The sequence below is a fragment of the Penicillium cosmopolitanum genome (assembly GCF_028827165.1).
Source record: "Penicillium cosmopolitanum strain IBT 29677 chromosome Unknown utg000004l:1.0-4361866.0:1.0-4365735.0, whole genome shotgun sequence".
NCBI lineage: Eukaryota > Fungi > Ascomycota > Eurotiomycetes > Eurotiales > Aspergillaceae > Penicillium > Penicillium cosmopolitanum.
Window position 1 is genome coordinate 2,996,101 of NW_026622674.1, and position 25,883 is coordinate 3,021,983.

General features: G+C 50.5%; 8 protein-coding genes across 8 annotated transcripts; 6 read left to right on the forward strand and 2 right to left on the reverse strand.

Moving 5' to 3' along the window:
• Positions 1 to 172: 172 nt before the first annotated feature.
• Positions 173 to 2,686, forward strand: N7509_002517 (uncharacterized protein; the record flags this gene model as incomplete). The annotated part of the gene is made up of 6 exons (XM_056627154.1): positions 173 to 205; positions 292 to 319; positions 393 to 499; positions 590 to 1,174; positions 1,224 to 1,807; positions 1,861 to 2,686. 6 exons carry the CDS (start codon positions 173 to 175, stop codon positions 2,684 to 2,686), a joined length of 2,163 nt encoding a protein of 720 aa, XP_056492949.1.
• A 2,145-nt stretch (positions 2,687 to 4,831) lies between these two features.
• N7509_002518 (neutral amino acid permease) lies at positions 4,832 to 6,286 on the forward strand (the record flags this gene model as incomplete). Its single annotated transcript, XM_056627155.1, has 2 exons — positions 4,832 to 5,429; positions 5,499 to 6,286. 2 exons carry the CDS (start codon positions 4,832 to 4,834, stop codon positions 6,284 to 6,286), a joined length of 1,386 nt encoding a protein of 461 aa, XP_056492950.1.
• A 771-nt stretch (positions 6,287 to 7,057) lies between these two features.
• On the reverse strand, positions 7,058 to 7,966 carry N7509_002519 (putative cysteine dioxygenase Cdo1; the record flags this gene model as incomplete). The annotated part of the gene is made up of 5 exons (XM_056627156.1): positions 7,058 to 7,191; positions 7,244 to 7,301; positions 7,356 to 7,493; positions 7,551 to 7,622; positions 7,703 to 7,966. The coding sequence occupies 5 exons, from the start codon at positions 7,964 to 7,966 to the stop codon at positions 7,058 to 7,060; spliced, it is 666 nt and encodes a 221-aa protein (XP_056492951.1).
• Positions 7,967 to 8,581: 615 nt separating this feature from the next.
• N7509_002520 (GTP-binding protein RBG1) lies at positions 8,582 to 10,222 on the forward strand (the record flags this gene model as incomplete). Its single annotated transcript, XM_056627157.1, has 9 exons — positions 8,582 to 8,602; positions 8,686 to 8,749; positions 8,812 to 8,889; positions 8,957 to 8,993; positions 9,055 to 9,125; positions 9,197 to 9,534; positions 9,606 to 9,962; positions 10,019 to 10,139; positions 10,203 to 10,222. 9 exons carry the CDS (start codon positions 8,582 to 8,584, stop codon positions 10,220 to 10,222), a joined length of 1,107 nt encoding a protein of 368 aa, XP_056492952.1.
• Positions 10,223 to 10,330: 108 nt separating this feature from the next.
• N7509_002521 (uncharacterized protein) lies at positions 10,331 to 10,561 on the forward strand (the record flags this gene model as incomplete). Its single annotated transcript, XM_056627158.1, has 1 exon — positions 10,331 to 10,561. One exon carries the CDS (start codon positions 10,331 to 10,333, stop codon positions 10,559 to 10,561), a length of 231 nt encoding a protein of 76 aa, XP_056492953.1.
• A 6,487-nt stretch (positions 10,562 to 17,048) lies between these two features.
• N7509_002522 (DNA-binding domain-containing protein) lies at positions 17,049 to 18,831 on the forward strand (the record flags this gene model as incomplete). The annotated part of the gene is made up of 3 exons (XM_056627159.1): positions 17,049 to 17,496; positions 17,671 to 18,529; positions 18,591 to 18,831. 3 exons carry the CDS (start codon positions 17,049 to 17,051, stop codon positions 18,829 to 18,831), a joined length of 1,548 nt encoding a protein of 515 aa, XP_056492954.1.
• Positions 18,832 to 20,063: 1,232 nt separating this feature from the next.
• On the reverse strand, positions 20,064 to 23,920 carry N7509_002523 (PXA domain-containing protein; the record flags this gene model as incomplete). The annotated part of the gene is made up of 3 exons (XM_056627160.1): positions 20,064 to 21,072; positions 22,481 to 23,297; positions 23,410 to 23,920. The coding sequence occupies 3 exons, from the start codon at positions 23,918 to 23,920 to the stop codon at positions 20,064 to 20,066; spliced, it is 2,337 nt and encodes a 778-aa protein (XP_056492955.1).
• A 287-nt stretch (positions 23,921 to 24,207) lies between these two features.
• On the forward strand, positions 24,208 to 25,647 carry N7509_002524 (uridine-cytidine N-ribohydrolase; the record flags this gene model as incomplete). The annotated part of the gene is made up of 5 exons (XM_056627161.1): positions 24,208 to 24,265; positions 24,329 to 24,336; positions 24,386 to 24,590; positions 24,726 to 25,042; positions 25,105 to 25,647. 5 exons carry the CDS (start codon positions 24,208 to 24,210, stop codon positions 25,645 to 25,647), a joined length of 1,131 nt encoding a protein of 376 aa, XP_056492956.1.
• Positions 25,648 to 25,883: the final 236 nt, after the last annotated feature.

Here is a 25,883-nt window from a genome sequence, read left to right on the forward strand (position 1 = left end):
TTGTTCCTGGTTCCTGGCTCCTGACTCCCGGTCCTTTCCCTACCCCTTCTCAAGCGGGTCAGTGATTTGAGCTTTCGTCACTGTTGGGCTGGAGGAGAAGCTCGTTCTCTCTCTCCTTTCTTTCCTTGTCCTTGTCGTTTCCCTTTGCGCCGGGTTTGTCCCCACTCGCGCAATGGCTTCCGAACAGAATGCTGTCTACTGCACAGTAAGCCAACCATTACCCCCGCCTTTCTGGTCAGAAAGGCGTGTCGTGCTCATGGAGACAAGCTAACGTCGCCATTTACTGGATAGCTTCTGCTCAGTGACAATTACCTGCCTGGTAAGCAATGGGCTGATCCCCCGCGTGGTGTGGCGACTGCCGGCGGCACATTTCTGATCTATTTCCGTTTTAGGGGCGATGGTCCTGGCACATTCCTTGCGCGACAATGGAACAAGAGCGAGATTGGTGGCCCTCTTCACACCGACTGCACTTCGACAGGAAACAATCGACGAATTAAGGGTGTGTCTCATCTAGCCCACGAGTGAATGGCGATGCTTTTCGCGACGATCCTCTCCCTCCTGCTAAGTTACTAACCTCCACTTGAACAAGACCGTCTATGATGAACTGATCGCCGTGCATTCCTTCGTCAATGGCCGACCCGCCAACCTGTGGCTGATGGACCGACCGGACCTCATCGCTACCTTCACGAAAATCGAGCTCTGGCGTTTAACCCAGTTTGACCGAGTCGTATACATCGACTGCGATGTCGTGGCCCTGCGAGCCCCCGATGAGCTGCTCACACTGGAGGTAGATTTCGCTGCTGCCCCGGACGTAGGCTGGCCGGATTGCTTCAACAGCGGTTTGATGGCTCTTCGGCCCAATATGCAGGACTATTATGCCCTGAAGGCTCTCGCGGAGCGGGGAATCAGCTTCGATGGCGCCGATCAGGGTCTGTTGAATATGCATTTCCGTGACTGGCATAGACTAAGCTTCACGTACAACTGCACCCCCAGTGCAAACTACCAGTATATCCCTGCGTACAAGCATTTCCAAAGTACCATCAGCCTGATCCATTTTATCGGGTCGCGAAAGCCGTGGAATATGCCCAGGCATGTGGTCCCAATGGAGTCGCCGTATAATCAGCTGCTCAACAAGTGGTGGGCGGTCTATGACAGACACTATCATCCCCAAGTTGTGAGTGTTTCTATCGCACGTGCAGTTAACAAAGCTAATAACTCGAAAGGTGTCTACTCAACAGCTATCCCAAATTCCGCAAGAACCAGCCACTACGCAGCGATCGTCAGATATAGCCCCGAGTGGTGCGGTTCAGATTTGGCCCGAGCCTCAGCAGGTCCATCATGTTCATGGTCATGGCGACGGCCGTTCGGGTGATACCGTGCCAAATGAGCAATCATCGTGGCAGCAACACTCCGCTCAGGAGTCGCACGGCCACGGCGCAGCACAACAGGCAGCTCCCCCCACAGAGAGACCGGTGTTGAGCATAGTACCACAATACGTCCGCGGCGAAGAAAATGTTTCGACTTATGTTCCCCCACAGTCCAACCCACCGGCGCCTATTCACCATGTCGAACCAAGCCTTGAAAGTCAACCGGTACATCGCGAGCACCACGAACACCACGAACGCCACGAGCAGCAGGAGCATCACGAACTTCATGAACACCATGAACCGTCCCATGATACAAGCCATATTCACCATCCACAGCCTATACCACCGCCCCCGGTTACTGAAATTTTCCACCGACCCCCATCGCCCGAGCCTGAATCTCCCAAATTCGAAGCACCAAAGGCAGAATGGGATGCCGAACGGTAGAATGACCCCATGTATCCCATTTCTCTGATACAATGCTAATACGTCTTAGTGAGCCACCACCATTGAACACGAAACCCGAAGGAATCAGCCTGCAAGAAAAAACCTACACCATGTCCGAAGACACAAAGCTCTTCCAACCTCCCCCTTCATACCCCGAAGCCCCGAAAAACATGTACTACCAGGTCCCCACCACAAAACCCACTCCACAAAAGATGTCCCAGATCTTCCCCTGGGAACGCCATGCCGCCAGACCAACCCGCGTCTTCCCAGACGAACAATCTCCTCCCCCCGCTGCTGCATCTCCCGAACAACCATCCACCCCAGAGCCTACCCTTCCCAACCCAGCCCTCGCAGCGATCGACACAACGCCAACCCGGGTCCCATTCGAACCCTCAGCCGAGTCGTGGGATAGTTACTCCCGCTCCAACGCCTGGGACGATGACCCTTCAATCCAGCGCTACATCGAATCAATCCAAGCGGCACGGAAACCAAAGACCCAAGTCGTCACCAGCGACAGCGCACAAACAAGCCCTGACAACCAAGCGGCCACTGCGGCTCACGACCGCCGACCAAGCTTCCGGCTAACGGACTTCCCAACCGAAGTCGAGCGGCCCAGTCTGCCCGTCACACCGGCACCAGTCGAACGACGGTGGTCTGCAGACAATGATGGCGATTCTACCTCCGCAGGAACATCCCTGCTCCCTGCTGCTGAGGGTGTACCGGCTCAGGAGGACTGGGTGGGTGTCACAGTTGACGCGTTCTCTCAACTCCTCAACGCAACATACTTATTGTGGCGCTCTACAGAATCCCCTAGCTCGTCTCGAAGAGCTTCGTCGGAGGCAGTCCGTGGAGTTGGGGCTTCCGGAGCTGTTTAGTGTTGAGCGGTGGTCTGATGCTAGTGAGGAAGGGTCGTGATACACCCAGCGTACCCCTACCCGTCTCTGACGATCTATTTCTCTCTCTCTCTCTCTCTCTCTCTGTGTGTGTGTGTGTTAATCTGTTTTGGTCCATTTTCTTGGTCTCTGAGAAACATGAGCTTTTATTCATCTTTGCTGCGAATACTCAATTTGTGTTACCAGTTCACTTTGTACATTGCATTTACATTGGGCTTTGAAAATTGATGTGCATCTATTGCATCTCCTTTTTGTTAATTCTCATTCGTCATATTCAGCATCTCATATCCCTTGGTTTGATTTGGTTGTGCTTTCATTGGCATGTCTTTGCGAACTGCATAATATTTAGCAACGACTTACTGGTGTGATTGCACTTTGAATCACCAATATTCTTTTCCACGCGTACGATAAGCTGTAGTTAGCAGTTAGTATGCACATACATACTAGTTAGTTGATAGTGAAGTGGGTCATGAACAGACGAAATGAATAACGTAAGACCCGATAAGATGAAGCTGACCACCAGGCGACGACCCTATACGAGAGAGAACCTCGTAGTGCAAGGCGAGGACAAGGACGAATCAAAACCAAGCTAAACGGGAGATCTCCAACGAGACTACATAGGTACGGAGTCCGAGTAAATACTCATACTAGCTAACGGTGCAAATATTGACCTGCCTATTCTATTTAGAGTGTGTGTACCCAACACCGAACAGCCTATAAGAGAGGGCGATGGGGCGGATGCGGAAAAAAACACCACACAATCACCAAACGGAAATGCTTATCTGCGCCTCGAGGGGCGGGAACTAAGACCGACTAGGACCGACTAGGACCAAACCTAAAATCGGATATCCGGTGAGTGAAGGAAGAGACATTACTCCGTAGTCCGTACTCCGTACTCCGTAACGGTTGAGGGAACCGGGCTACTCCCGAGCTGGCTCAGCCCATAGGCAGCCATGAGTACAACAAACATAATAACTAATATTTTTACTGTTCGTATATAGTGCATATTACATACTACTAGTTAGTAATTAGGAATTGACGATCTACCCCAGTCGGATGATGGCGGATTCCCCAGCTTTGCCCGACTGCGGGTTCCTTGGGGTACATACAGGTTGCTAAGAAAGCATATTAATAATTTGGCGTCAATGGTCGGGGTCAGGGCTGAGAATGGACCCGGAGAAAGAGTTTGAAACACTTCGTGGAGATGAGAGGAGGGGTTGGGGAGAGCAAAGGCAGGGGTTGGCCTATGCTGGGTATACATAATGCATGCATGAAGCAGTAGCAGCTGAACAACAACAACAATACAGATACTCGTACAATGCAATGCCCTGCCCTGCCCAGAACGGAACAAGTCACTACCGTCTTGGCCAGTGTCTTGAGTCGCCGCGTGTCCCGAGCGGTCCACCAAAAGAGTTGAAGAAAACTCTGCCAGCCACGACCCGAACTATACAGATTCTCGGTAACTCCGTCCCGAGAGTATACCCTAAGTACAACTACTGTACACTTTGCTCTAGATGATGCTGCACTCCATCCCCAACATCCCCAGAAAATGCAAATAAAGTAGCGATCCGAGGGTTTTCCCCTCATGGTACGATCACTTGTGGCCAGATCTTGGGGGGGGCGTGTTACATTGGGAATTTCATGAAGGCTCCAAATTAGTCACGATGCGGAGAACCGCGTGAATTCCCGGCATTATGATTGGTGAACCGTCCGAGAGTCGGGCCGAATGACAGAACTAAACCTCCTCTGTAGCCAATGACGCCTACAAAAGATTCTTCGGTGGGGCTTCCATGGATCCTCCGGTCCCTCTTTTTTCTCGTGTCTTGCCTCCCATAGTTAAGTCCCATCTAGGGGGGGGGCGAACTAGAATCCCAAATTCACGGAGACCTGGGGTCTCTCCCGGAACTCGTAAACTCAATATTCATTTCTCTTATTAATTGCTTGCTTCCCCATCTTTTCAACTTCTCGTTCCTCTATCTCTTCTCTACTCGTGTGGGCTGTGCATCGTGCGTTCGTGGGATATATATACTAGTACTACTAGGCTACCTCTACTTCGCCAACTGCACTTCTTCCTTTCTCCTTTACCACCTGCACCCTCTTCACCCCACACCACAAGTACTATCCACCATGGATACTGTCAACCCCCAACCCCCGTCCTATGAGAATGACAAGATTGGAAATGGCGAGAACAAGCACAACCCAATCTTCGATGAAGAGAATAATCTGAAGCCTGAGCAGGGCGAGGTCTCGGACGCCTTCGGTAACGAGGAGTACGCCGAGATCAAGTACAAGACCTTGACCTGGTGGCAATGTGGTTTGTTGATGATTTGCGAGTCCGTCTCGCTTGGTGTTCTGTCTCTGCCCTCTGCCGTCTCAACTCTGGGCATGGTCCCTGGTGTGATCCTGATCGTGGGCCTCGGTCTGCTCGCGACCTACACTGGCTACAACATTGGTCTGATGCGCGAGCGTTACCCTCACATTCAGAACCTGGGAGACGCTGGTGAGATCCTGATGGGCAGCTTTGGCCGTGAGCTTTTCGGTCTCGGCCAGTTCCTGTTCTGCATCTTCGTTATGGGAAGTCACATCTTGACCTTCCGTGTGATGATGAACACCATCACTGAGCATGGCACTTGCTCCGTCGTCTTCAGTCTCATCGGCATGCTCATCTCGCTTGTTCTGTCGATCCCCCGTACCATGAAGGGCATGACCTGGATCTCTTTTGCTTGTAAGTCCACCTGCATCACGAAGTGATACAAACCCTCAACCTATCACACTGATACTAATCTCCAACCAGCCTTCCTCTCGATCTTCAGTGCCGTCATGATCACCATGATCTCCGTCGGTATCGAGGCCGCCCCTACCCGTGTCATTGACGCCACCGTCGAGACAAACTTGTACACAGCATTCCAAGCTGTTTCGAACATCGTCTTCGCCTACTGCGCCCACGTCGCCTTCTTCGGCCTCATCGCCGAGATGGAGACCCCAAGCGACTTCAAGAAGTCCCTCTTCATGCTCCAAGGCTTCGAAATCTGCCTCTACCTCACCGCCGGCGTCGTCATCTACTACTACGTTGGTACTGACGTTTCCTCTCCTGCCCTGACATCCGCCGGACCCGTCATGAAGAAGGTCGCCTACGGCATCGCCATCCCCACCATCGTCGGCGCCGGTGTTGTCAACGGCCACATCGGTCTGAAGTACATCTACTTCCGCCTGTGCGCTAAGTCCGACCTAATCCACCAGCGTAACTGGAAGTCCATCGGCCTCTGGCTCGGACTCGGAGTGTCATGCTGGATCGTCGCCTGGATCATCGCCGAAGCCATCCCCGTCTTCAGCAACCTGAACTCGCTCATCTCCGCACTCTTCGCTTCCTGGTTCAGCTACGGTCTCAGCGGTGTTTACTGGCTCCACCTGAACCAGGGCCAGTGGTTCGCGGGCCCCAAGAAGATCGCTCTGTTCGTCTTGAACACCGCCATTGTCGGCTTTGGCCTTGCTCTTTGCGTACTGGGTCTCTACGCTTCTGGTACCGCTATTCACAATGATACTAGTAGTGCTAGTTTCACTTGTGCCAACACCGATACCTAAGTGCCGCTAGTCGGCTAAGGTGTTGATGGACTATTTTACCCTTTTTCACGATTTGCTGTTCGAATTTATCATTCGGACTGTTTACTTGTACATAGATCACATTTACTTGCATTGCTCGGTTCTAGCGTACCGAATAGATTACTGGCTAATCAATCGCCTTGCTACTATTATTTACTTTCTTTTCCAATATGGCGTAGTGAACTACTCGATTCGACGTCTTGTGCGAAGGTCAGGTGAGATACGATAAAATAATAGGCGCTATGGCTTCCATGAGCATTGTCATAATGAATCTAAAATAGCCAATGATTCCGAGACTGGGAGAAATAGCTATACACGGCTTATATCAAACATCCTCTCGGTGACCTATGACTCGGAGGGAATCCTGAGGCTCCTGCCCATGGCGTACCAAAGTTGCCTGAAAGAATCAGTCCACAGGTACATGTTGCCAATGCCTCTTATATTCAAGTCTACTACTAGTAGTCGCGCTAGGCAACGTTTCATTCATTCCTTGAAAGATGATTCCCATGTAGGGTTACTACTTAGCGGCGGATAACGAGGAAAGTAGTATACCTGTCTATCATTCTAAAGGTTTGAAGCTAAAAAGGAAATGCTATGTGGCAGCATTTTGGCCGCCAATGACCAGTCGCTTCTAAAAACATGGTCTGAACGAAAGATCAGAGCAAAATCGGGTATGACGCAAGATGTACATTCAAAATAAAGGCGTGAGCAAGTGCGATGAGGCCGAATCAATGTGTCGGAGGTTGCCATTGCTTATTGCTTTTCAAGGTCGCTCGGGCGTTTGCCGCGAACAGAGTAGAAATTGGACATCTTGATGTGATTGGACTTGCCGGTTTTTTCGTCGTAGAGACCACAACCATGGATTGAAGCGCTGGGTGGTGTGTAAACTGTCGATTGTCAGCATTCAATGTCACACGAGTGGTGAGGGAAAGGGCTGACGATGTAGAGAAATGGCAAAGTTGTCCGAGTCGGAGTTGTAGACGCGGTGAAGGCCAAGCTTGAGGTGATGTCAGTATAAACGAAGACTTCGAGGACTATCCGGGTTACGTACTTTGTCAGACATGTAGGTGACTTGGTTTTCATGATAGGTAGTGTCTTTGGTTACGAGGAGCGGAGACGTCTCCCCCTGTCTGATCTTTTCCTCATCAGGCCATGAATAAAGGGTCTCTTGTAATTTTCCCTTCAGTATCTATTGCGAGGATTGTCAGATACAAAATTCGTAAACCATTTTCTGAATGAAATATACCTTCATCACGCAGTGTGCGTTGGCATGATCGTGAATCGCACTCCCCTTTCCGGGCGTCCAGACTAGAATGAGCTGGCAGTGATGGTTAGGATTGGAATATGAGTGGAATAGAGTAGCTTGGATGCATTGAGCACGTAAATGTTTTCACTTACGAGATTACTCTTTCCATTTCCCTCATCAATCAGGTTTCGCGTATAGGCTCTGCTCGCGTCCCCCAGGGCGAATGAACCCCATTCTGATTCATTCGACACATATTTATCCATCAATTTCAGGATCACCATCGGATCAACATCATCCGAGTCTAGACCTGAGCTCGACCCCAACACAGCACTAAGGTCTCGCACGAGCTTCTCGAAAGCATTCGAGTCTAGGTCAGAGACCGACGGCGCGTCGGCGGGCGTATTGAGGTACGGCATTATAAGATGGTGAGGTTAAAAACTCCTGGTTTAAATTTGAAGGATGTCTTGGTCGAGCCAGCCGATCAAGATGTAATAGTGTCGCTATCGGTGCCGAAATTGAAACCGGAGACGGCTATAAGAAAGAATATCAGGATGAAAGGAAGAACGGGATGACGCAGTCGCATAAATAGAAAATAACAATGAAGAGTGGAGTATCTTTCAAATTACTTTGCATCTCCATTGATTCATGATATTAGTAGCATTTAGGATGAAAGGTGGTTTGTTGTGTACCTTTCCAACCCGATTGAGGTTTGGATTTCTGTGATTTCAGCCTGAGGCATCAAATGTTGTGATCGCGACAGTCACGTGATTTAGTGCCTGACATATCAGGCAGCCTATGACATAATGGCTAAAAATCTGCCTGAGGCCCGCACCCCGCCATGACTAAGCCATTTTCAGTGCCACAATTCAAAGATTGCGGTCTCCGCAAATTCATCATCGCAACAAAAAAGGCGCCTGCTCAAAACTTTCAGGGAAACTCAAGACGAGAGAGTTCCCTGCCCATCTCTGACCCAGTATTGGTCCCGAAGACCCTTTTCCCCCCGACGATTTTAGTGTTTTCCAACCGCAAAAATGGCGACCACAATCGACAAGGTTAGTGCGATGTCTCTGTCGAACCCTTGAAATCAGGGTTGTCGAGGGATGAACGGTCGCTAATGTCTATTTCCATGCTATAGATCAAGGACATTGAGTCCGAGATGGCCAAGACCCAAAAGAACAAGAACACCTCCTTCCATTTGGGTACGAAATACTCGCTAAACCTATCTACACTCCTCGACGGACTCGACTGACAACTAGTGAAGGACAACTGAAGGCCAAGCTTGCAAAGCTCAAGCGTGAACTGTTGACTCCGACTGGAGGTGGCGGCGGCGGTGGTGGTGGTGAGTGCTTTTCTCCCGTAAACGTCTTGCATCTATGTATCCCATGGCTAATATCGATACTCCCCAGCTGGTTTCGATGTTGCGCGTACTGGTGTTGCAAGTGTGTAAGTTAGGCCTTCGATCTACTGCTCACGTCAATATCGATATACTAATCCATTTATGCAGTGGTTTCATTGGTTTCCCCTCCGTCGGAAAGAGTACCCTCATGAGCAAACTTACTGGACAACACTCTGAAGGTAGGTGATGGACCCGAAGCAACCTTGGAAAGAATATATTTTGGAATGACATGACTGACATCACTTTACAGCTGCCGCTTACGAGTTCACAACTCTTACGACTGTCCCCGGTCAAGTCATGTACAACGGTGCCAAGATTCAGATTCTGGATCTTCCCGGTATTATTCAGGGTGCTAAGGACGGTAAGGGTCGTGGTCGTCAAGTCATTGCTGTGGCGAAGACCTGCCATCTGATCTTCATCGTCCTTGATGTCAACAAGCCTCTGGTTGATAAGCGCGTTATCGAGAACGAATTGGAGGGATTCGGTATTCGTATCAACAAGTCTCCTCCCAACATCAACTTCAAGAAGAAGGACAAGGGTGGTATCGCTATCACCAGCACCCAGCCTTTGACTAACATCAGTCACGAGGTAAGCATTCCATCACCAAAGAATTACCAACACTGTGTTGGGATGGACTGAGCTCACACAAAAGCAAACAGGAAATTAAAGCCGTCATGAACGAGTACAAGATATCTTCTGCAGACATTGCCATTCGTTGCGATGCCACCATCGACGACCTGATTGATGTTCTCGAAGCCAAGAGCCGAAGCTATATCCCCGTCGTCTACGCTTTGAACAAGATCGACGCCATCTCCATTGAGGAGCTGGATCTTATTTACCGTATCCCCAACGCCGTTCCCATTAGTTCGGAGCACGGCTGGAACATTGACGAGTTGTTGGAAATGATGTGGGAAAAGCTCAGCTTGAGGCGAATCTATACTAAGCCCAAGGGCAAGGCTCCCGACTACACGGCCCCTGTCGTGCTCCGGGCTTCCGGCTCCACTGTGGAGGACTTCGTAAGAAAACCACCATGTCCATTATGCGATGAAAACATCATGCTAACTTTCCGTAGTGTAACGCCATTCACCGCACTATCAAAGATCAGTTCAAGCACGCCATTGTGTATGGCCGCTCTGTCAAGCACCAGCCGCAGCGAGTTGGTCTCGCCCACGAGCTTGCTGATGAGGACATTGGTACGAAACCGGCCCCGATGCACAGAATTGTCTCCGAAAACATAAAACTGACCACATCTATAGTGTCGATTGTCAAGCGGTAAACATCCATATCAACCTTGCCCGTCACAGTCTGCATTTCGAGCGAGCAGATCCAAATCGTGCTGGGAATGTGGCCGGCGGCCTAGGGTTCGGATGCTTCTACCCCTGGGATGCTGACAGGCACGGGACTTCTGGGCCATAAATCCCCGCCAAACGCCACGGAAGGCAAGCACATTTGGACGGCACGAGTTGTTGTCGCACGGACAACCAAGCTCATCGAATGGGGTGGCGAGATCTCGCAGGGCTCGTGGGAGGGAAGGGAGATTGAACTTCGGACTGTGAGCAGCAAGCCCAGACGGGCCGCGCATACACTGCTTGCTTATTGCGATGTTCGCTCCTAACCCGTGGTATCTGCCAGGGGTTTGAGGCGTGACCCTGACCAAAATTTTATTTTTCTTTTGCTGGGGGCCCCGGCTGGTTGGTGAAGGGCCCAATGAGTTTGCGTTGGCCACAGAGGCAACAGGGAGGGGTCGAAGTATCAAGGGCAATCTCATTTGCAATGGTCTCGGCAAGGTGCCAGGTTTGATTGATTGAGTCATGTTTTTCTTTTCTTCACCATTTTATGCTTTGTTTCCGGCTCACTATGTACGACCTTTGGAGCGACCGGTCCATATTGTTATGACTACCCATTCTTTTTTCACCATTGTCGAGGATTTCTTTGTCCTTCCCACCATCATGAGCGACAATTCAATAGAATCAAAAGAGAAATCCAATTTAAATGTTCTAGATCAAGGTCTTTATGGCGAAACAGGCCACTGTTGCATACTCTGCGGCAGAGGCTTCGGACACCCACCCACCACCCCCAACTTCATATTTCAAGGCAGTGAAGCGACCAGCTGTACCCCATCCCTCCTAGAGCGAACACAGATAGAATAGTTGATATTTGCTCTTGCTGCCCAAAGAAAATTTCTCCCGCCTCTTTAATATCAATCCTGCAACCATGAACAAAGAACAACAAGCCACGCTGCATCCTCGGCGACTCCCCCGACATACTAGTACGGCATGCATTGGAGTGATGCCAGAGAGCCAATAACCAACCCGGTATATACTAGCGAACCCCCGCTTGCACCAGGACAGGCCGATATTCTTATCGGTCCCAGCTGGTACGCAGAAATCAGGCACTACGCGCATGCGCATACGAGGGTCAGAAGTACCGGGCTTGCTCATTCGGATTCATGATTCTGATCCCAATGCCAATGATAATGCTAATGCCGGCGATTTGGCACATATCCATTGGACGGATGTCTGAAGTGCACTATTCCCGAGCGAGTAAAAGGAGCTTTCTATACGGAGTACGGAGAAATTGGCATCTCATCTCATCCCATCCAGCCCTCGCGAGAAAAAGCCATCGTCCGTGACCTTCCATTCCCAGCCCTGCGCCTACTCCAGACATGGAGCTCTTGTCATCAAAGCGACGCTTGCTAAAGACTAATCCCGAGAAAGGAAAGTAGGTTGCATGGGACTTCTATTTACATATCTTGAATCGCCACCGAACTTGAACTTCCTCGGCGTTCCGCCTGGGGTTGGTTGGCTTGGTTTGATTTCGACGAGGCTACCGAGTAAGGGGCCCCTGTCAGCAAGCCTCCGGGTCTACTCTCGGAGTAGTATAGTAAGTCTAGACGGGGCGATGGCCCTCATCCCTTTGGTCGATCTACCGATGCAACAAGCCCCGAGCTTTGGTCGAGAAGAGTCGAGACGCAGTCGATTGGGGGATTGAAGACCGGTCAAAGCTCCCCTCCTCGACATTTTAGACAGCGGACCAAAGGTAATTATGGTGTGCATACGTACGTACGTCGCGGATAGGGAAGGGAAGGTAAAAGGGGCGATGGGGCGGAGGGGGATCTCGACCCGGTGCACTGACCGGTGCTAAATTATTCAGGAGATGGACCACTTCAAACATTTGGCAAAATCGTGGGAAGCTCCATATTTGGGGGATGCGTATACCCGTCAGAGCCTAGAGGGGGGGGACTAGGGGCTAATGGCTAAGGATTCCGATGGGAGAATGTTGGGATCCGATAGGGTCAGTTTCGTGTAGAAAAGAGGGGATGGAGGGGGAGAAGAGGAGAGAAGGAACATCGAAATTGGATCTGTCAAGCCTCGCACGTTGTACCCCTGCTGGGTGTGTGGACCGTGTGTCTCCCTGCTTCTTCTTCTGCCCTGCTTTGACTCGGTACCAAAATTTGGATCGACCTGTCAAAAGTACTAGGCTCGAGCTTTAGACACTCCCTTCTCTCTCTGCTTTTCTCTTTTAGCTTACTGCTGAAGGATCTGCGCACGACTCGGACGGGATTGACGTGCTGCATTCTGTGCAGAAAAGGGTAAGATGGACAAGCGAACAGACCCATTTGGTACGAAATGAATCCATGGGTTGTGTATGGAGTATGTTATAGTTGAAGTAAACAATAATCCACAAACATACATACAAGAGGGTCTAGTATAGAAGCCGGTTTCTTCGAATCCATGGTTGAAGAAGAGGGGAAACAAGCGGTGAAAAGTCGGTCCTGTTAGCGATTTAGCGATCGTATTGAGAAGGATTTGGTCGTGATGAGACTGGGGTTATGTGTAGTTAACTATCTGATCAGCTCCACTCCATTTCAGCTATCACAAGTCATGCAGTACGAGTATATAAACGATTTACAATAGATACAGATAGGATGATTGAGCAAGTTCCTCGCATCACAAGGGAACCACAGCGGAGTCTCGCGGAGACCAAGTGGAGCAGCGCCCGCAAATCGCCGATCTCGATAGCCCAGGCCTCGGGGGCACGATCTGGTCCGTCCGCAGGTGGGAGATCGGCAGGATGGACTACTGCAGGCCAAGTTGAATTTGCTAACAAGCCCTAGTACATGTAAGTACCCCGATACCCGAGATGATACCCTAAGGTTCCCCACCAAATGCCTTCTGCCCGGTGTATACAGGAGTACAACCCACCTGAAGTTTGTACATTTCTGTACATGTCTGTACACATTAGTTACATATTTACCTGCGGTCTATCAGGTGACTGTATTGACACCGATCCCTTCTCGTGGTCTCGTTGCATTGCATTGCAGCAGCAGCTTCCCCAGGCACCGCGCCTGCATCTGGTTTATAATTTTGGTCCATGACCCAACCAGGATAGCTAGCTAGCTTAATCCTCTCCAAATACGGAGTAGACTTTCTCCAAAAGGCAGCTCCTACTGCCGCATTATGTCATGACAGACAGCCCATCACTGAATACACATATGTAGTAAGGTTGGTTCATCCTTCGGTCTCCACTCGATCGACAGAGCGCGGTCCGGGAGGTGCATTCGAACCATCCTTGTCCGAGTACCTCCAAAATGGGCGTGTGCTGCCGTTGAGAGCTCATGCCGATCGGTACCTGACTCGAACCCTGAGCATCCTGGAGCATCCTGAGCATCCACCCACCCCGGCCTTCTCCTAATGCGCTTGTGTTCCCTCGCAGGCTCGCACAACGCGGTCAAAGAAATCTTCAGTGGGAACCGCCGAAGAAGCAATTATTGGTGTCTCTGCCCGTCTATAGGATGCCGGCGATTTCGATCCTGACCGGTCTAGACTTCTTTCTTCTTCTGCTCCGAGGTGAGACCCAGTCGCATTGTGGACGAAAGCCACCCCCTCATGGCTTGCCCTAATCCTTCCCGTCAAGACTGGATAGAGACTGGTGAGATCATCCGAGATTTCTCCCCTTCTCTGCTAGGAAATGGCGTCAGCCCACACCCCGCTGATCTGATGCGATTGCATTCTCGACCAGCGTTTCTCCCAGACAGGAAGCGATTTGCGGCGGATTCGACTCTTTGCCCTCTTCCTTTCTCCATTCCACCCGTTCGCCTTTTTTTTCCCTCGACAATCCACGTTTCTGACTGGCGCAAACTAGCAAAACAGCATTGTTAATGTATTTTTTTCTTTTTAATAAAAAAATCATTTTAGACGGCAGCACGCAGGATGATTGGTGTCATCGTCGAATCATTGATTACTCTAGTATTGCTGGTGATTCACAAACTCCCCTGGCCGTCAAACTTGAGATAGTCCAAAATTTGTCAGACCTCTTCTTCTATTGTCGACTAGACAGGGCCATCCCCATCCTCTTCCGATAAAATATGTTCGAGAATATGGAAAAAAAAATAAACGACCAGGCCGATTTGACACTGGCATTGCCTCGTGGTAAGGTCGAACAAGCGGGGAGGGTGCATGAGATTCCTTTTTTCTTCGCTGGTACCATGGAATTTATGCGACTTAGACCGTACCCAAATGATTGATCTTAATCCCGATCAATATGAGGACCTCTATGGACAGGATTTCGAAGTACTACCGACATATGACGGTTTGAGCATACTCCGTACATCCCATACATACAGGTAACTTTGTTTCACGCACTGTAAATACATTCTAATAAATACAGACCGATTTACGGCAGATACCGCACTCCATATCTTTACCCCCCCCCCCCCATCTCCAATTTTCCTCTCTCTCACTCTCTCCACATCGTTCCATGGGACGCCTTGGGAGCATCCGTGCAGATTTGCGAGACCGTTCTTTGACAGTCTTGTTTACTGAAGGTTTCCGGGCCGGGGAGGACCGCTGTGGGTCGCGGGTGGAGCAGAAGCAGAAAATGAGGGCTGAGCAGTTAGCGCCCAAACACAATCGCATCATGGAGTTCCTCCTCCTGGTCTAAGCCCCCTCCCCGCTCTGCCTTGTGATAGGGCAGAGACTTGCAACTTAGTTCGGCCCTTGTATCGATTCCGTATTGATCACAGGCAAATGGAGGCGGGGGATTCGCTCAGATGGAGAGGATCCATGCTGCTCCTCATTTGCCTATTAGCCGTGTCATCTTTCGAGGATGTCTGATGCGTTCGGATGCTGGCAGAAAACGAGGGTGATCGGCACTGTCCTTCAGAGATCCCTCATACTGTATTCGGCAATAGTCCCTGGGCAAAAAAAGGGATTTGCTCGTGGGATGCGCCCCAACCCCCCAACCCACACCCTACCATCTTCCCACCTTCTCATCCCGTGGCCGGTCTGACTTTCAAGGGATCTCCAGTTATGAACGAGATCGTGCTTTTACAAATTTAATTCGCACTCCTTCCCAACCTTCTACTCCATTTACTCTTGAGCTCCTTCGCTACACTTTCTTGCTTGGTGCACCGTGCCCTCGCCAAAGACATCACGCGGAGTGGGCCAAAACCTATGGTTCTAGGAGATATTCGCTCCATCGAGGTCATGACATGACTCTTGGACCACTTCCTCTACAACCGTTGAGCTCCTTCCGAAAAGTGGGCGGGATGAAACGATAGTTGGCACCGCCGCAATCGCCTTGTCCACACCCACACTTGGTCCACACTGATCGTCCTAGCCTGCGCTATGTATGCAGCGGATGTCATGCGGCCTTTAGGTTCAGCGGTTTATCGATCCGCTTCCCGGCCCCCAGCAAATCATCACGGATATCTGCCCGTCGAGGGAACCTCGTCTGCTCCCCGCGGATGATCTACTGTTGCTCCGATGGTCCGATTAGCCCCATAGCCTCGAAGTGCAATTTCGTGAAACGAGGCTTCCTCCACCGACAACGGCCAGTCATGGTGATAGATTGACCGTGAGGCAGGTCAACCAATTTTGTAGACCTCGAGGAAAGGTCGAATACACGACGCCTCCAGGAGGCCCGGCCCCAGCTGGTTCCTTGGAACCTCGCAACGTAGAGAGGGTCCTATCTATTACAAGTAGATACGAGGGAAAAATTCGTATTCCATAAAATCATAGATTGGGTATCAAGCATGTCATAGCAATATACTCCATACCCAAGCAAATCCCGGCCGAGTTCGGAAAGCGAGGGGGTTGGGAAAGGAATCAAGATCAAGCGAAGCCAGCAAAAAGAAGAAGAAAAAAAGAAATTATAAAATAAGAAATATACCGGCCACACCTTAGGGCAGAATATCCCTCAAAGAAACACTGGCACTTCCCGCGTTTACTCTCTATGTAGAGTAGAGAACAGACTTTCTGTTCCTTGACAATACCTTTCCATGTAATACACAAACGGGCCTACCGATTGGGCCGAACGGACCTGAGGAGATGCAACCCCTGCGCAGGCAATATATCTCACTCTGGACCAACCAGGCGCCGTTTCTTCCTTCGTTTGACAGGGGTGGCTTTTTTCGAAAAAAAATCTTGCTTGGATAATATAATTTTTGGAAAATAAAAATAAAAATAAAATAAAATAAAAGATTTCTAAGTCCCATTTGGACCAGCCTTTTCTTTGCACCGTGACCAATCACACTTGGGATCGGCTGGATTCCTCTCGGCGCAAGAAGGTTATCACTTTTCTCCGGAGTGTCCCCTTCTCGTGCCAGTTGCAATCGAGATTCAACTCGTTCTGTCAATCCACGCAATTTTTAGGATCTGCGCTCTTAGTAGCCCTGATTTCCTTTTAACTCCGTGCATTGCCTTACCCGCATTTCGCACCTTCTCCCCTTCTTTACCTCTTGCATATCTGTATACCATTAGGTACAGCCTGACTCCTCTCCTCTGGCATCTGGGATAGTTTCTCGCTAGCTCCGCTTTGCTAAACGAATACCCCCTCTCTCGCTTGTGGGAACCGTTTACAATCGGGAAAATCTATCACACACCGCTGCCGATAAATCTATACAACTCTTGGTCGTGTGGTGTGGAACATGCATAGTCCCTCATTGTCTCACCTCTAGATTGTCGCATTGTTTCCAACCCCGGGGAGAGCGGATTGTTTCTCTTTCCTCCTAGGAGTATTCATTGTCTCTTTGTCCCAAACTGAGCCTATCAGCTCTGGGGCCATAGGAAACACCTCCCCCAAATTAACATATCATCGCCATGGAAGATCCAACTGCCATGGAGACGGAATCCCACCATGCCCCAGACCGCGAATTTACACATTCGCCATGGGTGGAACTGGGCACTTTCACTTCCCCTCAACACTCACCGCCGATGCCCGAATACAGTGGCTTTGACTATGGCCACTCGACAATGATGGGTGTTGATGCGTACGGCATGTCAATACCGCCACCTTATGCTTCGCTGCCGCTACCCTTGCCCTCGCATCACTGGCCCAGCATGATGACTCCGCCGACACCTTTCCAAGAAAACGGCTTACCTCCGGTCCCGGCTCCAACTTCTGTTTCCCCCTCGGCTCCCGCGCCTCCGGGTCGCAAGTCCTCAACGAGTAGTACAACGCCGCGCAAGACCCTCACCGACGATGATCGTCGCCGAATGTGCATATATCACGAGCAAAACAAAACCGCCAAACAAACTGATATTGGAGGTAAGATTGTCATTTCCTGATTCGTTCAGTTGAGTCTATGAAAATGGAGCTAGGGCTAACTGTATCGTGCGCAGCAATGTTTGGTGTAGAGAGAAGGTAAATCGAATGCTGGTCGCATGATCAGATCTTTCTAGTTCGCACGACTAGCTGCTAACAGATTATTTTCTAATATAGTACTGTATCTAAGGTCTTGCGGCAGAAGGAAAAGTATCTCAGCCTCGATGATGGTCATCGCTCACCTATCAAGCGAGCCAAAGGGTAGAATCCCTGATATTGAGAAAGCCCTATCCAACTGGGCCAGGAACTACCAGCGCCAGGGGTTCTCTTTAAACGACGAAATGATCAAAGAAAAAGCCCACTTCTTCGCCGTCACTTGTGGATGTCCAGAAGGCAAGGAAAGGGTGATCACCAAAGCCTGGCTGGATAAATTCAAGCAAAAGAACAGCCTGATGGGTGCGAAGGCTCGAAAGGGAGCCCGCAGCGGCTCCAACAGTCCGATTCGTATCAATACCGACTCAACGAGCGAGTCCCCCCTTAACAGTCCTACCGGTCATTCTCCGTTGTCTGCAATCGGGTTTGGATCGCCCCTGTCGCCAACCCATAGCCTGGATGGCGTGAAACAGGAGCCGATCGACGGATTGCCTGAGCTGTCTGGTGGCTATCAACATGGCCACTCCCAAAGTACCACCTCATTGGACACAACCTCTACAGGAATGACCAGCCCATCCTCGACATTGGTTTCCGACAGCCCTTTTACTCCAACAAGCCAGTCCCGCCTTCTATCGTCGACCGGGATCCAGTCCCGACCACGCAGCCAGACATTTCCCCTCGCCCCCATCGATCCAACCCTGTTGACAGCAGACGAATCCATGGACCACAAATGCACCAAATCCGACTCCCAGCAACAGCTTTCGGTGGCTATTCTCGAATCACCATTGGAGCTAGGAGACGAAGAAGGCCAGGCCACCGTTAAGGGTGTCAATCCTAGCAAGATAGTCAAGCGCAACCGCAGCAACCCAGAGATCAAGACCAAGTCGATGCAGCCCCCATCCTCGCTGCCAACCCCCCAAGTCTACTGTCGTATCACCAATCAGCGCACCTGGCTCGCCAACCCAAGATGAAGCGCGACAAGCCTTGGAACTTGTTATGAATTATTTCCAGCATCAACCAGCCGGTCTTCAGGCACAGGAATATGTCACTATCGGCAAGCTCATGGAGCGTCTTGAGCTGGCTAAGACTCAGCACAACCCCCTCATTGGTGGACTGACCAGAATCGACGAACATGAAGATTCTCCTCGCCTCACCAAGAAGCGGAGTATCCACAATCTCGCTTGATGCGTGCTATCTTTCAACCCATTTTCCTGCTCCTCATCAACTCCATCCGACTTCCCCGCCCTTCCTTCAAACCTCCCACGTTTCTATTCTCTCTTTACCACATGCATTTTTTGGCTTCTGTGATTCCCCCATCCATCTTGCTATTTATTCTATTCTGGCGGCTTGTTCTTCATTTACTCCAGCTCGACGACTCTATCACGCTTTCTATTCACTGTTTTTTTCTCTGCCGCATTTCATTTTTGCATTCTCAACTGTACGAACCCAACAGACCCTTTCTTTCTCTGCCGACTCGCGTTGGTGAAAGGAACAAAACTTGTCAACAAACAGATATACACATACCAGAGGGCAACCTCGCATGCTTTGAAATGGGGTTTGGATTCGATTCGGCGCTGCAACTATTTTCTCTTCTCTTTACGCATAACACGTTCCGCTCCCCGGTCGAGCAACTTCATGGTGACCTGGATTATTTATGGTTATTCTTGGATTTGTAACCAGAGGAGATCGAGTTCCATCTCATCGGATTGGTACCAGCAGGGACCATGACGGAGTTTGACCTTTTATCTTGTTCGGTTTTCTATTTCTTTCTGGTCTTCGTTCCCATGCTTCTCGCTGTTTTTGTTTTACAGTCTTTCCTTCACTCTGGCCCACTCATACCCACATCCATACCCACCTCGATTGACGTTGTTTTTATTACTATATTCCTTCTACTTTACCTTTGACATACCACTTTTCTTACACTCTTTTATTCCTTTTCATATCATTTCCTTCGGACTCTATCTTACAATTCTCTTTAAACTGAGCCGCTCGCGCGGAAAGAACATAATTTGCTGGGATCTTCTACGAGTCCAGCCGGTCATCCACTGTCAGATTAATCCTGTCTTTCCAAGGTTGTTTACCTACTCTGCTCATTTTCTCCTCCATCATCCTACCTCTCTCTTTGCATTTTTCCTCCATCACATTTTGTCGGCAGAACATTGAGTGTTCACCGGGATTGTGTTCATGGCTTCATATATTTAGTCCTAGTATTACACGATACCCCCAGCCCCTGAATCCAGTGCTACTTGTTTCTCTACGGCTGAACGCGTGCCCATCTCATACTAGGTAATAGCAGCAAACTTGCTAGTGCCCAAAAAGAGTTTGGGTAGATATTAGATTAGTTCGCCCTTCATTAAAGTGTATTCACAAGGTTCCGCGTAATGCAGGAACCCTCAAAATGTAGTTACGGGTCGAATCTAGAACCCGCCAGGAATGGGGGTCACCCCCCGATCCTCCATGAGATCCAGAACACTGCGTTCCGTCATTTCCGGCAGAACCTTGGACAAGACCGTCTCGATGATCGAATAGATCAAATGTTTGTTACAGTACTCGTCGGCGAAAAGATCCAACAGATCATCCTCGATAGTCTCCAGAAGATACAACTCTTCCAAATCAACACTATCTTGTTCGCCATCTCGTTCGTCGACATGCAGACGCTCAATCCCAGTCTTGCCACCACTCATCCTCGAGCCTGAAGACGTGGAGGTCGACTCGGGCAACTGTGACGTTGACTTGGCTCCCTGAAACGATCGGGGCGGGACCCCACATTTCTCCTCATCTCGTGATGTGGGTGGGGACGGTCTGATGGTGGTGAGGGAGGACAAACTACCACTGGCGGCGCTGCAGGAACGATCACTGCTAGAGGAAGTCGGAGCGGCGAAAAAGGTTCGTGCGACGCTGCGCGGGATCACGGCGAGGAGACTAGCTGCACATCGCCGCTTGATAGCGGCGATCTCCGAATTAGGGCGTGCCAGGTCTTGCTTTTTCTCCGATCCCGTTATTGGCGTCCCGCTGGCAGAAGCTTTGGTCGTGTCGACTGCCGAGAGAGATGCTGTCGGGGTAATTGCTATTGCCGGCCCTGGGGATGATGTTCGTGGCGCGTGAGTGCCACCACCGCTGACAGTGTTGCTGTTGCTATCATTATTGCTGTTACTTTCGTGATCAACTTGGGTAGTCGCAGTGCCCTTTCCTATTTCTAGGATGGGCACAGAGGAGGAGGATTTTGGGGTCGCAAGGGCTTTGCCTCCCGCCGAAGACTGCACGGACGCCTGCGGAGTCGGAGCGGGCGCTTCAATATTCACAAAGGGCACACCCAGAGATTGCGGCCGGGCATTGGCTGGGAAGAGGGCCGTCCTTGTTGCGAGGAGAAGGTTGGGCAACAAAGTGGGGGTCAGGACGTGCTCCTCAATGGTTTCTCGGAGAAATCTGTGGAGTCAGTGAACGATCTCTTAAAAAAAAACACAAATATTACATATGACATCGGGAGAGCCGAGTAGCGAGCAAGCAGAACCAAAATCAAATTCCAAATAGAAATGAAAATCCCTCGCGACGGTGGAGTACCGGCAACGTTGAGGTAGCGTCATGCGGTCGGGGTGTGTTTTTTCCCGTTTTGTTTGCCCACTGCGAGGAAGAGCTTCATCCTTCCCGCCATTTTAGGGCGATTGCGAAGTGGGGGAGGCGGAGCCCGATCGGCCCCGGTGTGGAAGACGAGGAGCTTGGGCCAATCCTGCTGCAACAGGGGTGTCAAACCTCCACGAACCAGGGCCCTTAATGAGTGGTAAAAGTGAGGCGGGCGTTGCTGCTCGTCCCCTCTTTCCCCTGTTTCTTTCGCAGCTCCCCTCTCAGATGCAGACGCAGACGCAGGAGCAGAAGTAGATGCTCTCCGGAGACGGATAGACATCCCAGCAAGCCGTACCTGGCGCACAGGGCGGGCATATGCGCCAACCTCGGTCGCAATGCAGATTCGAAACCCCATCCGCGACGAATTTCGCTCATTGGATGCCTGACGGGAAAATCACTAGCTTCGGCCAAGAAGTCTTTCTTCATGCATGTGCCCAAAGAGGGATGGACCAACCCATCCATCGCCGCAGGGGATCGGCATCAGACGATTTCTGCTCATGCGCGATTTCGATTCCCCTCCTCCTCTGCTATGCTCAGAAGTTGAACGTGGTTCGGCAGGCAGAAAACTCTGTTTTCCCATGCTTTTTCGAGTGGGCTGCATTTCATTTCCCTCTTAGCGGCATGGCTGAGTAGAGGTCAAATCGGGTGTCGAGAAAAAGAGATGCTGGCTTGGCCGTTCCAGAGAGTGACTCCCATCATCAATCCACTTCCCATCCTCCACACCCCCAGCCTTCGCGACATGACGAAAAATAGGGAACAAAGGGAACGCGGCACGGAAAGGGCCGGGCCCCGGCGCTATCACACCGAGAGCAAAAAAAATGAGACGCAGGAGAGAAGAGGATCCCTGTTCCCAAATCGCCTTCGCTCGGACCAAGTCGAGGCAACCAATCTGATCTCGGATTCGCCGGTTTTGTATGACCGTAACGACGGTACCGCCAGTCAGACACACCGTAAGGTGACCGTACCAATTCGTAACAACGGTAATCAGATCAAGTGATCGATGCAGTATGCGAGCAAGACGCTTCGCTATCCCACCATGACTCGCACAGGGTGACACTTGACTCTCGTAGATCGCAGTTCGGAGATCGCACCGTTGCTCCACCGTCCTGAGTTCATGCGGTCTCGGGAGGCCCGAGCCATAAGGGGCGTACACAAGGGCAAGACAAATACTCCGGGCTTATACAAATATAATAGAAATGAGATATAGACGTACCTGTCAAGGACACTATCTGTGTCACCGAGCTTACCCGGGCCCGCGAGAATGAGGTGTCGGACGAGTGCGAATAATCCGGTCAGCCATGGCATTCTTTCGGAAATGCCAAGTAGCTGTGATGCCATGGACGACAATCGGTAGTCGAGAACTGGGCGCTTACACGCGACGCCGTCTGACGACGACTCGATCCCCTCCTTCTGGGTCTCTGGCGTTTCAGTGGGAAATGAAACACTGGCTCCGTGCGAGGCTCCCGGTCCTGGAGAGGATGCGACGCGGAAGAGTCCCGTCACAATGAAACGCAAGGCAACGTAACCAAGGTATATGCCCTGGAGGGTGTGCCATATCCAGGCCGTAATTGGCGACTGGGTGGGAGGTTGGGACTCTCCCGAGTCCTCATGGAGTAGTCCAAACTGCTCCAGCCGACTACTGGTAGTTTTCCCCGATGAACCAGAATCCTGTCCGGTCCGCCGGTTCTGAGCTACAGTGAGCAATTTGGTTGTCGTTTCCCAGAGGAACCTTCCTTCGCAGATACGACCAGCAACCTCCTTTCCCAGTATCAGATCGGCTATCACATCGCTCACTAGGGTGCGGAGACTGCTATTCTCGAGATCTTCTGTAGGCAGTAGTACTGCTAGCGTGCCGTTGGCTAAGAGCCGCCGATAGATAGCTTCATTCTCGTTTTGCTCGCCTATGGTATCTGGGTCTGTCGGATCCGGGACTGGAAACAGACCAGGATGAGGGTTCAGTTGATGGTAAAGAGCACGATGTGACGTTGAAAGCCCCGAAAGATGCGACTGTTGCCTTGCCTGTCTGTAAGCTAGATATCATTCCACAGGTTAGCATTTGCGTTCACCCAAGTCATGCAACAGCAGTGGTAGAGACCACCAGAATAGAAATATCCCAGGATATTCAAGAAATAGGTGTCTCACAAAGTATATGTGCTTCCACTAACACCGGGATGTCGTCCAAAACCAGCTGTGCGACATCGATCTGGCGTATTCTCTGTTCCAGGGCACGGGTACAATGTGCCACGACCTGTAGGACCTCATTGACAAGTGCCTGGTCAGGGGTGATCTTGGAGTACCATGAGTACAGGAACTCTCTTATTATAATAGCGATTAAGGCGTATAGCTGACGGTCAACGTCATTGGAGCTCGTGAGGGGAGGTAGTAGGTCTTCTGGAGGCGGTGGAGAGGATGCGCCGTGGTTGCTCGTCTGCGGACATAGCACGCGTCGAATCAAGGCAAGAGTAGCCTTCTCGCTGGTGGCATCAACCGGGTCCTCTCTAGCAGAGGGCTTTTGTGTTCGCAGTCTAGATGAAGGTCGTGCGAGGGGTGGTTGGCTAGCTAAAGGCAGCGCAGTCGATCTGGAGCTGGAGGTGGTCGGACCAGCCTTAAGATGGGAAACTGGCTGTAGACCAAGGCGCGAAGAGTCTGCCATATCATTTCAAGACCCCGTGTCTCTCTTGGAACCAGTTCCTTTCAGATGAGAACACAACGTGCAAGGGCGTCAACCCTTCTGGAAAGCACCGACGTGTCGAAGTTGTTGTCACCGCGAAGTTGAACTAGCTGCCCGATTGGGACGTTAGGGCTTAGGGCCGGAAAGATAAGAGGCTTATCGCAGTGCGGGGGGCCTCTGACTTAGGGTACCTTCATGCGCCGCTTTGACGATGTAACAGCCCAGCGGGGATATTTTCTCTACTCTTTAAAGTCATTCGGACATTCACTATGACAATCAATTCTGGCACAGATATGCCCACTCCAGTGTGGCTGGACTGTGATCCTGGTAGGTATTATTCTATCTTCGTTGTATCCCAGATGACTATGACCAGAGACTGACTCATGAAAGGACACGATGTAAACACTTCATGCTTCTTGATACGTGTATCTTGACTGAATGACATAGGATGCCTTCGCCATATTGCTTGCTGCGCACCACCCTTCATTGAATCTTCTAGGCATCACTACCATCCATGGAAATGCCTCGCTGGAAAATACCACCTACAATGCTGGAAGTATATTAGAAGCAATTGGACGGCCGGAGATCCCCGTCTATCCTGGATGCCGCAAGCCATTTTCTCGACCTGCCCTACATGCCCCTGATATTCACGGTAAGACAGATTCGTTTCTTTTTATAAGAATTTCTAGTAGTACTAGCGCTACCCTGTACAAGCCATGGAGTCCAATGGTCTCTATATATACAAACCTTGGAAGGTATCATGATGCTGATCAATCCTTGTCAACAGGCGACTCTGGTCTCGATGGTACAGATCTCTTGCCAAAGCCATCGCAGCCACCAATCCTCGACCAAAATCCAATTCTGGCCATGCGAAATGCGCTTCTTGCCCAACCCAAAGGTACTCCGTGGGTTGTTGCAACGGGAACTCTGACCAACGTGGCTTTGCTGTTCGCAACATTTCCCGAAGTGGCGGAGCATATCCAAGGTCTAAGTATTATGGGTGGCGCTATTGGTGAGGGATTCACAGATGCCCCCATGAGTAGACTGCCCGGAGAAAAGTCTCGTATCGGAAATGTGACCCTATGGGCCGAGTTCAATATATACGTGAGTTCATTCGTTTACAGCATTATCTACAGGCAGCCATCACCATATACTAACACATACAGTGCGACCCTGAGTCTGCTGAATCCATTTTCAGCAACCCTATCGTTGCCCCGAAGACCTCAATTGCCAGCCTGGACTTGACACACCAGGTTCTGGCCTCACAAGAAGTGCAGACGCGCATTTTGCATGGATCTAGTGATTCGAAGACCCCGACCGTCATTCGAAAGATATTTCATGATCTACTTCTATTTTTTGCCTCAACGTATGAAAAGATCTTTGGTTTGGCCACGGGGCCTCCGCTCCACGACCCCCTCGCCGTTGCCTTTATTCTGTCGAACCTGAACCCTGCATTTGCCTCGAGTCACCCTGACCAGGTGCTCAAGTTTGATGATAAAGGAGGTGAGCGATTCAACATTAAGATCGTCACTGATGGCGAGCATAGCAAAGATGTGTCTGTGACTGGCCAGCTGGGGCGATCCATCGCAACGCCTGCTAATGGATCCGGAGTTGCCATTCCCAGAGGTGTTGATCTTGATGCGTTTTGGAATATGATCCTCCAATGCGTACAGTTGGCAGATGACTGTAATGCCGCGCGGCAGTCGTGAAGTGTTTTGTGTAAGTAAGAAATGGTTTAGAATATGTCTTGATATTTAGAAATTATCTAGAGCTAGATTATATTTAGATCATTTTCAATCCGAGAACTTTGTACAGCCCAAATTGATATTTGTCGCTCTCAAAATCAGGGAAATGCAGTATACAACTCCAACAACTCGGACTCAATCCCTTCTATCTCGCTCCTATGCAGTTTCCACCTTCAAGTTATAATGCACTGGCAGATCCC